The sequence below is a fragment of the Xiphophorus maculatus genome, chromosome 19 (assembly GCF_002775205.1).
Source record: "Xiphophorus maculatus strain JP 163 A chromosome 19, X_maculatus-5.0-male, whole genome shotgun sequence".
Classification (NCBI taxonomy): Eukaryota; Metazoa; Chordata; class Actinopteri; order Cyprinodontiformes; family Poeciliidae; genus Xiphophorus; species Xiphophorus maculatus.
The window spans coordinates 10478483-10494816 of record NC_036461.1 but is presented as its reverse complement, the minus strand read 5'-3'; the positions used below and the strand labels follow the sequence as shown (position 1 = coordinate 10494816).

Here is a 16334-nt window from a genome sequence, read left to right as displayed (position 1 = left end):
GTGAGTGACACCTGCTGATTACCATAGAGACACTGTGGGAAGTTCCCCCCTGCCACACAGGGGCTGAGATTTGCCCCTTCTCCCTGGGTAAACAAGCAACCCATGGATTAGTTAACTGGGTTACTGCACAGCAAACAAATAAACACAGATTACTTAGCGCAAATTAGTGGCAATAAAGTCTCAAGGACTGATGTAAGACCCAATACTTAAAAAGATAAGAAAACATCAATGGAAAAGCCAAATACGAGGATAGAAACTTAGACAAGAAAAATTAGCTCTGGTAGGGACATAGTAGCTTTTCATCCAACAGGAACCTCTAGATGGAGTTTTGCAAAGGTACAGCACTAAGCATTTTGAAATGGTTGACTTTTTCAAAATTATAATTCAGTCTTTTCTAACTTTAACCACAATGGATTTAAACTCAGATCTTGTCAGAACTAGCTGTGGCCAAAAGGGGAGTAAATCCTTCATCTCAAGAAATATTTAAGTTTTCTTCCCTCTTTTCTGCAGCACTAATAACCACAATCTCCGTTGACCATTAGAAGCTATTTGAGAAATGAAGCAGAGTTGCTGGTCCTTTGGAAGATGTTTTTGTCTCGCTTTAACAAACATGTATGAAAGTTACACACTTCTTCTGGCGTTGAAGTCATTGTAATACAGTTTTTACATTGTGACATAACAATAAATTTAAGGCTAAAACACCTTAAAGAGTCTATTGGACACACTATTCTCGAGTTAGGTCCTAAGTCAAAGCATATAAATTTCATGCTGAGCCTGAAGCAAAGACACGAAAGGCCCAAGTCAAAGTCCCAGGTCTTAAACCAATAAGTTTTCCAAATAATTCATAGGTAATTTTACTAATAGTAAACTGTTACCAAAAACTAAAAGGTAATTTATTTTCCAAAACAAGCAGCAATTGCAAAGCAACATTGTATTTCACAGTTAATATTAACCCCATACATAAGGGATTTTACATTTCTGTCCTCTTGTTTTGAAACAATGCCTTTAAAAATACCATGCTAAGATGGAGAGCAGTGCCAGTGATATGACTGGGAACATTTAGCTGCTTTTTAGAAACTTCCACTATTGGTCTGATCTGTCAGTGGTGGCATTATACTAGTAACAGAGTGGTGGGCTACAAATGGAGGAGAGTAGGGGGATGTGCTCAGTGGGGTGGGCAAGGGATTTGGGAAGCAGGAAATATTAAGGACCAAGAACGGTAAAGAACATGTGATCAGATGGTGACGGAGACTGTAGGGAAACAAAAATGGGGAGAGGGAGATGGTGATTAGAAAAGAGAAAAAAAAAAGATGGAGCACTACTGAGAACCACAGTTGGAGCCAGCAGGCGGGTTCTACACAGAAAAGTAAGCACACAGCAGGACTGTCATGAGAGGAAGCAAATTGGTGGAGGTGACACCTCCCGCAGTCTCCTGGTTCCACCACCATGCCAGCACTCTTTCCTGCCGACAGCTGCACCCCAGTAATTTACTTCTCTCCACCACATTTAACAGAAAGACTGCTTCCCATTTTCCCATTTCCTGGAGTAGGGGGTCTGCGCTGAAGGCCAGAAACCTGGCCTTCCAGAGCACTGAGTTCCTGGTGGGGAAACCTCTGTCTGATCAGTTAGTGTATCTTCTAGTACTTGCATGTTCTCTGGCTTGAACTACTATGTAGTTTGTAAAGGTTTTTAACAAATTACACATAACATCCTTCCTATCACAGGCTATCACAGCTTCACAAACTTATTTATGCCTCCTGATGGCTTCCACATTTTTTACTTTACAGCCAACAAACCTCAGTGTATTTTAATGGGATTTTGTATAATTAACCAACAAAATTAGCACCAGGTTGAAACCTGGTTGTCACGACAATAACACTTTTATTACTTGATGTAGCTGAAAGGAGAAGACTCAAAATTTTGAGTGAGGGGTTAAACAAATGTAGTTAGAAAAAGCAGTGACATGCTATTAAAAGCTATTCAAAAAGAAACTGTTCTAAAACATTGAGATATGTCGTTCATTGTGTTTCATTGAAGTTGCAACAGATCAATAGGCAGTAAGACTTCCAAAAGATAACAAGAAGGCAGAACATATTCCAGCAATTTTTTTAAAAATCTTTCTGACTTTTCAACTTCTCTCTGGATTCAGAAATGTTGAAAGTATTTGGACATCTCAGTTAAGGTAAATTTAGCTAAGATACTGCATCTTCATTCTCTCAGGAAAGCAGATAGCCATGCTAATCTTCGATACAGTTCTCCAAAGAAAGCTTAAAAAGGGAGTTCTGCATTAAAAACCTTAGGTCTACGTACAAACCCCTTTGTGGAGCTTTATTGCTGCACATGTACAATACAGTATGCATCGGTTGAACTGGGTTTTTAATACCGTTGGGAATTATATGGAGTTTATTAATTGCAATTTATAGATGAATAAATGAAAGTTTGATTTTTTTTATTTTAAAAAATCACCATATAAAGGAATCATTTCACTAAATTCAGTGGAAATTTTCTCCAGTGATGAGATACAAATGGTTGTGTGTCTGTGCAGTGCAGCAATGTGTGGTTGCTGACAGCCATAGTGAGGGGATCTGTAGGAGCCAGACTGAGCCCAGCAATAAATTTGGCAGAGAGTCAAAGACCTGCAGTCTTGAAACAGTCAGCATGACAGAATCATGAGATATGGTTAATCAGTTGGGCATGCTCCTTTGAAGAGCATTTAGTAGTAGAAGAAACTCTGTTCACCTTTAGGAGGTATTAAAAAAAAGGTGAACCATGACTTCTGTGAAAAACTGTGGGCTGGATTCTTGCAGGTCTGTTCACCACATGCATCAGATAGAAATATGCAAAAGATGACAACAAAAAAAAAAACCATTGTTCCATGTAATGTGTCTGATGTTTTAGAGTTCCTCCTCCCTACATCATCCTCCCTCTGCGTCCCATACACTCTCCTGGACCACCAACAAGGTTTTGCTTGGAGGAGCACATCATGGGTGTCCTTCAACCTCATGACCAGCAAAAGGGACCAATTAGCTGATGAGCTCCAAACCATACCATGAGAGGGTCTGTGTGGCACGTCGCACACATCCTCCATCAGCTCTCCTCATGCCGACTGGGTCACTGAGCAATGTTGTGGGAACATCACAAGGACGCCGCTTAACTTCTGCCTCTCTTTTTCACCCCTTTATCTTTTCCACACCACCTCTACTGGTGTGTTCTCTGCACCTCTCTCCCCTCGCGAGTCTGAGCCAGCTGAGCGTGTTACCCAAATCCAACAGTTGTTGTGGCCTTCGTTAGCCTAACGAGGGGGCCGGCTCTTTATACTTGTCAAGGAGCAAATGAGTCAAACAAACAAGGGCCAGGGAAGAGGCGAGGACAAGCAAGAGCTGTTCTGTCGAGCTTCACTGAGCTTTTGGCCACAGTGCTTTGCTGGAAACTAAGAAACCCACAATCTGCTGCTTTGATGTCTGATGATGCTCTGGCTTTGAAGGAAACTTTGGAAGGATGTTGGTTGTTTTTTTTCTTCCAAAGGAAAAAAAAAAACATGCTGCTCAGGATCTGCAGCATGGGTCCGCAGACAAATTCAAAGTGTGTATCACGTGCACACTGTAAAGCACATAAAAGCGGACACATAACAATTGGTTGCGATACCAACTACAAAGTTACAGTGTTTGTGCAAGCCTGTACTTGCAATGTGGTCCATACGCAAGTTTTCTGGGTGATGTCCTGTTGGCGGTGTTCTCTAAATAAACATGCTTCACACAGACTGTACCCTCTCAGAGACATTCACAAGGACTTTTTTCCCCACCAAGTCTAAGTCAATTCTCTATCCAAAATTTACAACCTCACATGGAATATGTAGCTCTAGTATGAAAACAAATAATTATTTGCCCCAATATAAAATCATAAGCTTTTAACGCCTATAAAAATATATTGTAAATTAAAAGTATCATAACAATATAAAAACATCCCACCATGTAAAAAGAAAAGTAACAATTTGTTAATACCACTTCATAAAATCTTTTACAGGTTTCTGTCTTATGATGTAATAAACTACTATTAATCCCTTTGATTATTATATAGTGTATTAAACAAGATTGTGTAGCTTTTGGTCTCTTTTGTTTCAGCATGTAAAATTATTAAGAAAGCTTTTAACTAAATCTGCATTTAGAAGTTATGTTTTCAAGTCTCATAACAGTAGATATGATGATGGAATTTTACATGGTCAGTTTTTTTTTCTTCTTCAAAATCAGATTCATTTAAAAATGAATTTGATTTTTAAGTCTCAATACTGTTTTAAAACAAAACAAAACAAGCAAAGATGCTAAACAAGTATTGGGAGGTGGAGGGGGACTATGAAAATTGTTAATAACCTGGCTGAAAAGAGGTTACCATTTGAAATCTGCACATTATGTGCTACACTGATTTTGCCTAGTGATCAGCTTATCAGAAATTAAATAAATTAAAATTTTTATAAATCAATGATTGCATCATAAGTAAGTCCTACCTGGTTGTTACAACAAATAAAGGGCAAAGTGCAATTTATTGTATTACTAAGAAAGATTAGAGTTTGTTAACAAACCCTAACATGAATTGCCTTTATTTTAAAGAATCTTAAGTGTCTTTGTGATGACACTAGCTTACCAGTGTGGAAATAAGATGTCTGATGTAAATGAAGTTTAGTTTGTTGGGAAATTAGCCAAAGTCTTTTAGAACAGTTCAGTATGAGAGAAATGTGTACAGTAATTTAAATGTTACAATAAACATCAAAGGTTTAGGAGCAAAACAGAGATCCAAAGTGTGTAAGTCTGTCAGAGCTGCAGTCTATGGATTACTTACTTGGTTAAGTAATCCATCAACTTGCTAGATGGTAGAATTCAAGACTAAAAACCTAAGTTGCTATTAACCCCTTTTTCTGGCTAGTACTGTCAAGAAACATTACAAAAAACAACAACAACAACAACAACAAAAAAATCGACACAGACTGAGCATACTATTACGGCAACTTCAATCCAAGTTGCAGACTCAAGTCACCACTTCTGCCAGTTTCACAGCTGCATTGTAAAACTGACCATTCCACACCAGCACATCAAGAGGCTTCAACAATTTGAGCACATTTCTTTGACACAAAGCCTAAAAAGAAAGTATGAAGGTGTGTCCTTCAGAATGAGATCACTGAAGGCAGCCAATCTACAACAAATGTTCACAACCTTTCAAGGCTGAGAATGTGGAGTTACACAGACACCCTAGCTCTGCAAAGTATGAAGCAAAATACTTGCTCAAGTTTCTTTTGGGAGTCTTGAAACAGTTTGCACGTGCATGTTCAAGATGACTAATCAGAAAGGAATCAGAATCAGAGTAAGAGTGAATGGCATGGCTTTGTTTAGTTAACATGCTAGAGCGGCTGTGCTTTGTGCCTGGGACTGACCCACTGTGAAATCCAATCACCACAAAGAGACAGTAACTTTTACTGGGGCAGGATGAAGTCAGGATGAGTTTGGTTTTTGTAAAGTTGCACAAGTAGAAAACTGCATGACTGGGTTTCATGGAACGCAGACAAAACAATGATGGAAATATGAAGGTTTATCTTTTCTGAGATGTTAAATTGATGTTTTCGGTGCACACATGGGAGTAATGAGCATGGTGCAGTTGTATGAGCCGTTCATTATCATGCCCACGCAGAGATTTGAGTCACTTGGGTGGCACTGCCACAAAATAAAAGCTCAGACGAAGGTGCGGGACGCCTGGCTGAGGTGACGGACAGCAAAGCAGGGCTGCTGCAGGTTCACCTTCTGTGCAGTGGCTCTGGGGCAACGAGTGTATGACAGTGATGCGACACTAAAAGCCTTCCTGTCAGGGAAGCGGCCGAACGTCCTCCAATCAAAACACGGAGGCTCGGGGTGACATTTCACAGGCCACAGCTGCCGGGCTGCGACAGCATGCCAACTCATTATTCCTGACGGGTTGTTTGTTTAGCGTGTGTCATAAGTAAAGGGGTGTCACTGCAGGAGTTGTGTGTTAATGTGTGTGGATACTTGTCATACAAACTCGCCTTTCTCATCCCAGTCACTATTTGACTAATCTTGAAGTTACATTTTACACCGGCTCTCAATAAGAATGTTCCGTTCTTATCAGCACCAGCAAAGGTGTGGAAAAAGGGACATTTGCCAGTTTCATGACTCAGACAAGACAAGGAGAGGAGCAAAAAAGTAACATGACTACCCACAGCTTAAGACCTCTGTAAAATGACACTATTTAAGGTTTAATTCACTGTCTGCTCAGCTTAAATTCTTAGACTGCAATTCTTTTAATGTTTAAACAACTCAGACTCAACTTTTCAGAATTCTCATTCCTATATTCATTTTAAAATATAAAATTTAATTTTCACCATGAATTTAAGGTAGATATTTCTCCCTCTTGCTTGGACAGCATACACGGAAATACAGAGAGACAAGGCAGGAAAGAAGGAAGGAAGAAAAGAAAAAAGTAAGGGAGGAAGGACAACTTTTGGACAAAGGGATAGGGAATGAAGTCTCTAAATAAAAGTAATTCTCCATATTTATTTTTCTGTACTTGTCCAGACCTAGAAAATAATGACACGCTTCCATCTTCCAGACTGCGTTTGAACCATGAAAAATAATAATCAATTTGACTCTTCTTTAATACATTTTGTAACAAAACAATGCAACACCAGGAATTTTAAAATCTGAATCAATCCCCAAGTGACTACAAGCAAAAGCACAAAATGGTGCACAATTTAAATTTAAGTAATTGCATCACATGAATTCTCTCCCATAGCAAACATAAACTTAAAAGAAAAAATGGCAATGATAAAAATAAGGCTTAATATGGACCGCAGGAGTCCATATTATTTTGGCCATGAACCACTGGGCAAAATAAAAAAAAACTAAATATTAAAATATTTACTCATTATGCAGCAGAAGAGACACTTCTGATGCACTGCAAAAATGTGTTTTGTATTAAGATATTTACCAAAACTCTGCAGTTGCTACTTTAAGGAAGGCTTTTATGTCAGCTAGTCCTCAATTCCTTAGCTGCTGTTAATGCAATTAAAAAAATATATATTATATATATACTGTATAATCTAATATAATATATATATTAGTAAACCAACATTCCCAGTAATGAAATAAGACAACCCAATCTCTACGTGGGAGGAGAGCAAAAGCCGCATCATCCTGAGACTGAACTCAGTCTTGAAGTTATAGCAACATCCCAGCAGCAAACTGCTCTTTGTAAGGGACCTGCTCCTATTACCTTATCCATTAAGTTACAGTTTCCCCTCTTCCAGTAAAACTTATTCTATGGCTCGGAGCCCAGAAGGTTTGAGTGGTTTTGGAAAAGTTTCTTATCCTTATTTTGCCCCGGGTGGTGATGGAGCAAGCTCTGTGAGGAAGCCGCAGTCGAAAGGCAGAGTTAGTATGCACACATAAAGCTGCTCAAAGCCTGCAGGTATGTGAGGAATGCCTTTTCGTCCAAACAACGGGAATCACGCCTGACACAGAACCATGCCAAACACCACACAACACTGTTGGTGGGGGGGAGACTCAAAAGAGCCCCTCAGGGGACTCTGCAACCAAAATTTACAGATTAACAGCTTAGATTTTTTAAATTAAACTGCTTGCTCATTTGGGGGAAAAAACAGTGTTATATTCTCAACTACTAGTGTGAAAATGGATCAATTCCAATGAATGCTTAAAGTCTAAATTTAAAGTTGAACGCAAACATGCATCAACAGGGAGTTTGAAAATATTTTTGCGCAATGAACATATTTTAGGTTCTTTACATAGTTTGAGTTCTGTGGTAGCTTGGTTAACCTACATGTTTGAACAGTTGGGGGTTGTTTGAAAGCAAGACGATCACTATCGTCAAATGTAAATAGTAAGTCACAGTGTTAAAATTAAATACAGATGCAAAGAGATCTCCACTGGTTACTGTAATAGGATGACTTTTTGGCTTCATCGTTGCTAAAGAGTAACCATCCACAAACTGAGAAATCTTCTTTTGTTCAATAAATAGTAAGCACTGCCAGGTCACAATGATACTCATTTTGGGGGATGCAGTTAACAAATTAAGAAAAGCATTTTCAGTAGAAGTAAGGTCTTTAAAATAAAGAGGAAGAATGTACAGTAGATATAGGAAGACATTTAAGAGGAAACTTCTGCATGACATATGGTTCATTCTGCTGCAAAGGATGAGAGAGCAAAACCTAAAGCAGATAGCAGGAAGGTGGTGCAGAGTAGAAAAAAGCCCCTCCAATGCATCTTTTAGACCTTTCAACTTCATGCTGTTGGGAAAAAGGCTTAATTTGATCTTTCAAGCAGCGTTTTGAGAAACTTTGATCAGAGGAAAAAATTAAGGACATGGGGGTGCTTTGCTGTTTTTCTATGCACATTCTGTGTAACATAGTTCTATGTTCTTGCTCGGATGCTCGGGTTCCTCTTTCTCCTTTGGCTTCATAAACTAGCTTTATGGTTGCAGGGATGAAACAGTTACAAGTTTTAAAGTATTGACATTCTAAAATAAAATTACCATATTACCATTAAAGCCGTATCTGGCGACAGTGGTCAAACTTTCTTTTATAAAAACCCACCATCTAAGACAGTGCTAATTCTTAGCATTTTTTAAAAATAAAAATATACAAAAAGCATAAATACATTTTTGTCCCCAATACATGGAGTATTATTCGCCTCCTCCAGCTGCCACTGGCTGCCTTGTAAAGTAGACGCAAGTTTAGGCTTGACACCAGCTTTTGTATGGAGTGTCCAGAGTGCAGCCCAGAGGCCATTTGTGGCCTTTAGAATGACTGTATCCAATATTTGGACTGCTAGCACAATTATTTAAAACAAATTGTTCGTATTAAACAATAAGTTGCACTGTTTAAGAAAACTTTTTTCTTAAAACAGATCAAGTAGATTTCTTCAAAAGGGAAATTCAACAACTTATTGCTTGTTAAAAACAATTAATCCCTACAATACATGCAAATATGTACAAAGAACAACACTGTTGAATCACCTTCCCCCTCTAGTACTTCAAATATGGTGTGTAGCAAGAAGACTGGACACTTTCGGGTCAGAGAAAAGTGCTTAATTTTGTTGAGATAGCAAAATTTCACAATAAGGACCTTAAGCATTAAATAAATCATGCTACAGTTTAAATAGCATATTTTGAAACTGATGTAACAGCTTTTCAGTATCCTCTTTGCTTGTAAAAATCAGAATAGTCTGATTGTTGGGTGGACAATGTGCTGGACTGCAGAAAGTTATTTGTTCCAGATAGATATAACGTAATGCACAAGACATTCTGTCTGTGTTGGTGAGAGAGATCAAATAAAAAAAAATGCTATTTCAAATTTTGTGAACATTAAATCACTGCAATGTAGCAAGATCACCCTGTACCCTGTCAAGATGTAATAATTGTTTACCTTTTAAATTAAGATATGTATCCCTTTGACTTTGGCAAATCAGTTTGAGACAAAATGTACAGAATGTAAGCTTTTAGTATGGCAATGTAATAAAAAAATTTTTTCTGTATGACACAAGCTGGTAAAATTGTCCAAACTCATAAAACTCTTTAAAAATGTACTTGGACCCAAAGAGATTGCGATGAATTAAAAACTGTGATTTAAGTAGAAAAGAAAAAATGTGATATAATTATTTGCCAAATTGCCCAGTCCTTAAAATCCTATCAAGTACTGCCTTCAAGCAGCATATTTATATTGAAAGATATGTGCAGCCAAAACACATGATCAGTGTTTTTACCTCTTTTATGCAGCCATCCCTCCTTGACGATCACCACATTGGTCATGTTGGTGGACAAGATGGAGGATCCAGGTTTCCCACCAGGAGAGACACAACTTTGCTTCCTTCACTCAGCCCAATGCAGGAGCCTGCAGATGGGGTCCTGGGGTTTAAGGCCGCCTTCTCAATGGTGGTAACCTATTATTCGAGGAAACGTAAAAATTAGCCCCAAGTTGAGGTGAAAAATCTTTTTCCATCTGTCTAAATTTTAACCCTCAGGTCAACAAAGCAGACTGGAAGCAGTGTAACTGAGAGGATCCTCGTGCTTTATGGCCCAGCCAAAGGAGGACATGCTGCAGCAACAGTGGTGTCGTTTTAATAAGAGGAACCTGCAACATTTCAAGGTTCAAATGACGTGGCAGTGTGTTTTGACATTCATGAAGTCTGCCGTACTGGAAAATTCCACACTGTTCACAACCTGCACAACCACTCCTGATAGACCAGGAGTTTTCCCCTCCACGCATGACCAGAGCTGCTCTGAAGAAAAAGAAAAAAAAAGGATGACATCAAATCATTCTCACACAAGCTACACACTTTATTAGGCTGTCAGGCTTGTTTTGCTTTTGTATCAAAATTTATCCTTCAGCTTCTGCTGCAGCAAAATTTTTTTACTTGTTGTGATTAAAATCCTTTCGATATGATCAAAACAGTACAGACACATTCATAGTTGAGGGGGTTTCCAGTGAGGTGGAGGACTTAAATTTTTTTTTGATAAATCAATATCAGCCAGTAAATAAATGGCATAAATGCTTTGCTAAACTCAAGTGGTTGCGACTTGCTAACATGTATTATGTGCATTTGGGAAGTGCAATATTTGCAATACAGTCAAATAAACAGAAGCAGTTTATCGGCTGCATAATTTAGTAAACGGAATGACTAACAAAAACCGCTAAATTTAATTGTCTTAAGTTTAATTACTTGTGCAGTGGATAGCAGGAATCCATGTGGATCATAGTTTCTGCACATTCCAGTACCTCATTTAAGAACTACTTATATATATATGAATAAAAGAACTATAGTAAATGACCTTTTCTTACTTTCAAACTGACCTTAGATTGCTCTAGTTTGTATCCTCTATAAACCTAAAGGCACATTGTAGCACATTTTGTTCAAAATGAAATGGCACCCGAATTCCTCTAAGCCACCAGCAATCTTCTCAAAAAGATGAAAAAGCAATAAAAAAACAAACAAAACAAGCAATGACTTAGCTTACCAAATTTCAGACCTATATCGGAAATCTGGACGTATCCTTTAACTTTTCAAAGGTTTGAAATTGAAAATTAAAATAAGTTCCTGTAGAGACCCAAATGGATGAGATTGTCTCAGTTGTCAACATGCAAGTTAAATACACACAATGCAAAGCACTGCTGCAATGCATGAGCATCTAAAACGCAAGCACTGCACAGCCATATGCCAGCTTTGTGTGGTTAAAGGTGAAAACACATCAGGGCTCACTGAAGTGGAGTCAATATTTTTATGTGAATCGTTTCTCTCTATTCACACACATCAGATCTATTGTGCCGAGGTGGTGGCGCTTGAAAACAAAACTAAAAATCTGGCTGCTCATCAAGCTGTGGAGGAGTGCGGGTAACCGCTCAGACACACAAGTGTTTATAACCTAAAGTTTCAGTCAGTTGGGTTAGCGTGTCATAGTTAAAATTTCTGCAACAATATTATTAATCATGTTTGCAGTGATGTTTATGCAAGAATTTAAAAAGGCATATTGCAGAAAAGATGTGAGGCAAATACAATTTCAGTCAAGTCTAACACATTAGGAGCAATGAGATTAGTCTGTAGTTAGGGCGTGCCGTGGTGGCGTAGGGGTTAGCGCGACCCATATTTGGAGGCCTTGAGTCCTCGACGCGGCCGTCACGGGTTCGACTCCCGGACCCGGCGACATTTGCCGCATGTCTTCCCTCCTCTCCTTCCCCATTCCTGTCAGCCTACTTTCGTAAAAGGGACACTAGAGCCCACAAAAAAAAGACCTACCTGGAGGGGTAAAAAAAAAAAAAAAAAAAAAAAGATTAGTCTGTAGTTGTAATCCAATCTGGAGTTTGTGATTTGACACTTAAGGGTTACTGTAACTATTTTTTAAAGAACCTGAACTTTTTTGATCAGTTCGAGATCTCATGACCTAAAGTAATCGAGAAAAACCACAAATTTGGCTAGTTAACAGAAAATCCTGGTTTAATACTCAAAAATTGGACCTTTATCTAGTCATTAAATGCACCATACAAAAGTACTACCAGGTTGTGGTAACAACAATATTCAGAATGCAAGTTGTTACTGAAGAAAGATGAATCAAAGGTAATCTTAGCATGAGTAAGTATTAAAAATTGAAGTAAGAAGCACAGAGATGCAAGAAGCAAATTAAAAGAAAATTGTTTTCTATGTCTAGACATTTCTATGGTTCATCAAGTCTGGAAGGTTCTCTCTTAATGACATTATGAACATGGTAAGTATGGAAACATTGGCAGATTTAAGGCAATCACAGAAAAGGTAAAGATCTATAACAGACAGCTGTTCTTGTACTAGCCTTGCTACTCACCAATAAAACATGCTCAAATTTGTTCATAATGTCAACTTCAAAATATTTACCAATCACAAAAATCTAATCAATGAAGAACAATTTATTCCAAGTTTAGAGAACAACTTCTGTTCTTTATTAGATGTGCAAAATGCCACAAAAAAACAAACACCACATTTGCAAAATGTCTTCTTGAGTGCAGACACATTGTTTATTCTGAAATCCAGAAATATGACAGTTCATGGTGCTTTGCAAAAGTATTCATAAAGCCTGGAACTTTTTCAAATATTGTCAACTTAAATCTACTTTATTGAGATTTTGTGTAATAGATACACAAAATCTATATCCTGAGCCACCAGCTGAGCCACCAGTTGAGGCCGCTCGGGCATCCTGACCAGATCCCCAAGCGGCCTCAACTGGCTCCTCTCGATGTGAAGGAGCAGCGGCTCTACTCTGATTCCCTCCCGGATGACTGAGCTTCTCACTCTATCTCTAAGGGAGAGCCCAGACACCCTACTGAGAAAACCCATTTCGGCCGCTTGTATCTGTGATCTCGTTCTTTTCAATATCTTGGAAGATTTTAGGAGCATACTCATAAAAAGTAAAAATAGTTCACTTCTATTTAAACAATAATTTGTTCCTAATATTTGGAACAGTTAATTGTTGGCTACCAAAATATTTTTTTTAATGTTTAACTGATTTTGGAGTTCGTAATGCATCAGAAGAAAAGAAAAAAAAACAACTGCTTTCACCTCAATTTATTATCAATATTCAAGTAGGTTCCTAAAAAAACACTATAAATTTGTTTAAAACAATTTAACAGTATATGGTCATGGCTTCTTATTAAGCAATTAAAAATATTTTTAATAAAAGTGAATGTCCAGATGTGCAGCACTTGCTACCGTTTAAAGTCCTGTCATATTTTAAGCATTTTTTTAAAAGTTATTTTGACCCATAATGCAACACAAATATTATTAGACAAAAATGGCTACTAAGTAAGATTGCTTGAAATGTTTTGATCATAATTGTTAAGATTCTCCATGATGCTGTTTGCCAACGTTCTCCCAACAAACATCTGGGGCCTTCACAGACAGCTATATTTCTACTGACATTAATTTACACATCACTCAATTTACTAATCAGGTTACTATATTGGAGTTCATTTAAGAGTATCAATTTAAAGGGGCTGAATACATATGCACACCACACTTTTCAGTTTAATTTACAAAACCATTTATCTTTTTGCTTCAGCATAACATTACTTGCCAATTTGTTTCACTCAATAAGATGAAATACTCTGAGCTTTTCCATATTTTGATTAAAATCTCAATCTTCAAGGGATGTGGATATATTTGTAAGGCACAGTATGTATGGTTAAAAGGCATACAGAGTCATCTGATAATCTGGCTAAAATCCAAAACACTTATCAGTCATCCATCAACAGCTCACACTAAAACCCTGCAGGCTATCACTACAAAAACACTTGGCACTTTGATCCATTCGAGCCAACTTTATAGAATATACAGGCTGCTTTGAATGCAGGGCAGAAGGAAAACAATGATCAATTGGCATGCTTGCGTACACAAATATCTCACAGAACACCAGGCAATTCCTGACCATTGACTAAAATCAATTTTTCTGCAGCTGCATCAGAGAAAAGCCATCAAAGCAGAGAGAGAGAGAAAGAACTGCGTTTCACTGGCCTCATTCAGTTTACTGGCGAGGCCAAACAACAGGAAGTGAATGTGTCTATTGACAGACAACAAGTCATATCACTACAGCCGAGGGCCTAACTACATCTGTCACTGAGTGTGTGATCAACACATTTCTGCTGTGATGCTGTTCTCACTTCTACAAGTGAGCAGAATTGAGATTAAACCATCATAAGCAGAATTAATTTTTGCTCAGACTTAAGGAATACGGACACCAAGTGAAACTCAAAACTGGGGTTTGTTCAAACCATCTGATCCTTTCAGCTTCAAGACTGCACTCCGTGACACAGGCATGAACACATTATACACACACTGGGATACATCGCATAAACAAACTTGATCACACACAGAATCACAGTTTAAGAAGCAACACATGCACAAGGACTGGCTCTGGAGCCGCAACAGAGCGCTGCTGTTTTAATAGCAGCAACCTGTTGCTACTGCAGCCTGTATGGAAAAAGCTGGGCTGCTGCCAGTGCTGCAGCCAGCAGCCACTAAATGAACCCAGTACCCCGACAGCGGGTCACATGGTCCACAGGCCTCTGGGCCACCGCCTGCCTGCGTGGATGTACTCATGTCAGGGGCGGTTTTCAATCATTCATCTTTCTGGCTCCAGCTTCAGGAGGGTAGAAAGAGGCTGGAGGTGGTGAGAGAGGGAGGGTGGAAGAGACACCCCATTCAATGCAAATCAGTGTCATGCTTCAGAAGATGCCACACACCGAGCCTGTCAGTGAGCCAGACAGGACGGTCCCATGCATTTCAGGCAGGAAGCAGAAAATCAGGCCGACATCACCACACCACTTCCGTCATCACAGATAAATAGAAACCGTTTCTCCTCCGTTTTCTAGGTAAACAAGATGAGTCGGCAGCAGATTTGCCGCTACAGAAGGTTGAACAATTATCCAAAATGATCGCAAAGAATCGAGAAGATCAAATAATCTCACTTGTTAGTGAAACTAGCCCCTGAGGCAGCACTTGTTTGCTTTCAAATGCCACAGTGGAACTGGTATTAGTATGAACTACTATACAGTCCCAAGTTCCTCTTTCAAGTTCCCTGAAAATAGACCATTGATAATAAGAATATTGCAGCAACTGTAACCGAGCAACCATGACAGAATAGTAGATGTGTTGCAATGGCCTGAAAAGCAAAACCTTCATGACTCATGTAAATGCATTTACTTTTAAGCAATTCAGACAAACTAAAGCCCATTTCAAAGAACGTTCAAATCAAATGGCAAAGAGAACACAAGCAGAGTTAATAAAACCTCACATGTCCCAAGCAGGTCTGCATTTGTCTGCTTAAAGCCTCAAGATTTCAAACAACACTCCTCAGATTCCGCATGTAACCGTTTACGTCAACAGAACTGCGAAGGGGTATTGGGTGGGAGGTGACTGGTATTTTCAAAAACAGAACATTGAGCGAGCCAAGCAAGTCACCGGCTCCTTCATTACGCCAGCTTGTTGCGTCTTCGCCGGGTCACATGCCAGGCCCCCGTTGGGTACACACAAACGGTCCGACGTAGTCTCATGACCGGTACAAACATTCTGACACTTGAAGGCATGAAGGGTACAGCATGCCTGGGGACAGTGTTGTTCTACAACTCTGGGAAACGGAGACACGCGGAGATTACAGTGTAGAAAACGTTTAGGACAAATCCAATCTTAAACTTAAATCAGATGAATAGACTTGTTTTTAAAAACACTTGTCAAACTACTGCAGAAAAAATATATATATCACTCTATACAACAACAAGCCAGATTTTTTGTTTATTTGTTTTGTTATAGCTCATTTAATCAAGAATACCTCTACTCTAGAAGACAACAACTTTCTACAGAAATTACAAATGGAATTTGGCAACTAATCACACTTCTTTTGTGTATATCCACATTTATTTTCCCTTTATGTGCATCTTTTCAAAGTAACTTGTTTTAAAAAAAAATTGTTTAATTGCATTCTGAACAATTGCTGCAAAATGTTTCAGTCATCAGTGGAGGTGTATATCACACTAAATGGATCTCAGGAATGTTGAGCAATAAAACAAATTAAAGTGGTGAGTGAAGTGAGTCACAACAGACCACAAGGGACAGATCATCAAAAGACATTTAATTGATACAGTAATCAAGTTGCAATAAAACACTATTAGCTACTAACCACTAAAAGTGACCACCAAACAGGCCCCACTTATAACACTTGATTGCACCATGCATGCACCTGGAGTACAGCCCAAACCATTGCCATTCTTCCAGTCAACAACAGAAGGAGGAAGTAAGAAAAAGGAA

At 38.6% G+C, this 16334-nt stretch overlaps 1 protein-coding gene across 1 annotated transcript in view; it reads right to left on the bottom strand.

Annotated features, from left to right (window-relative positions):
* The window catches only part of akt1 (AKT serine/threonine kinase 1), a 43818-nt gene that overhangs the window by 25362 nt on the left and 2122 nt on the right, over nt 1-16334 (bottom strand). Inside the window, exon 2 of the mRNA XM_023352600.1 lies at nt 9777-9953. Coding sequence (XP_023208368.1) covers nt 9777-9822 — 46 coding nt within the window. The 5' untranslated portion in view covers nt 9823-9953. The remainder of the gene's footprint in view (nt 1-9776; nt 9954-16334) is intronic.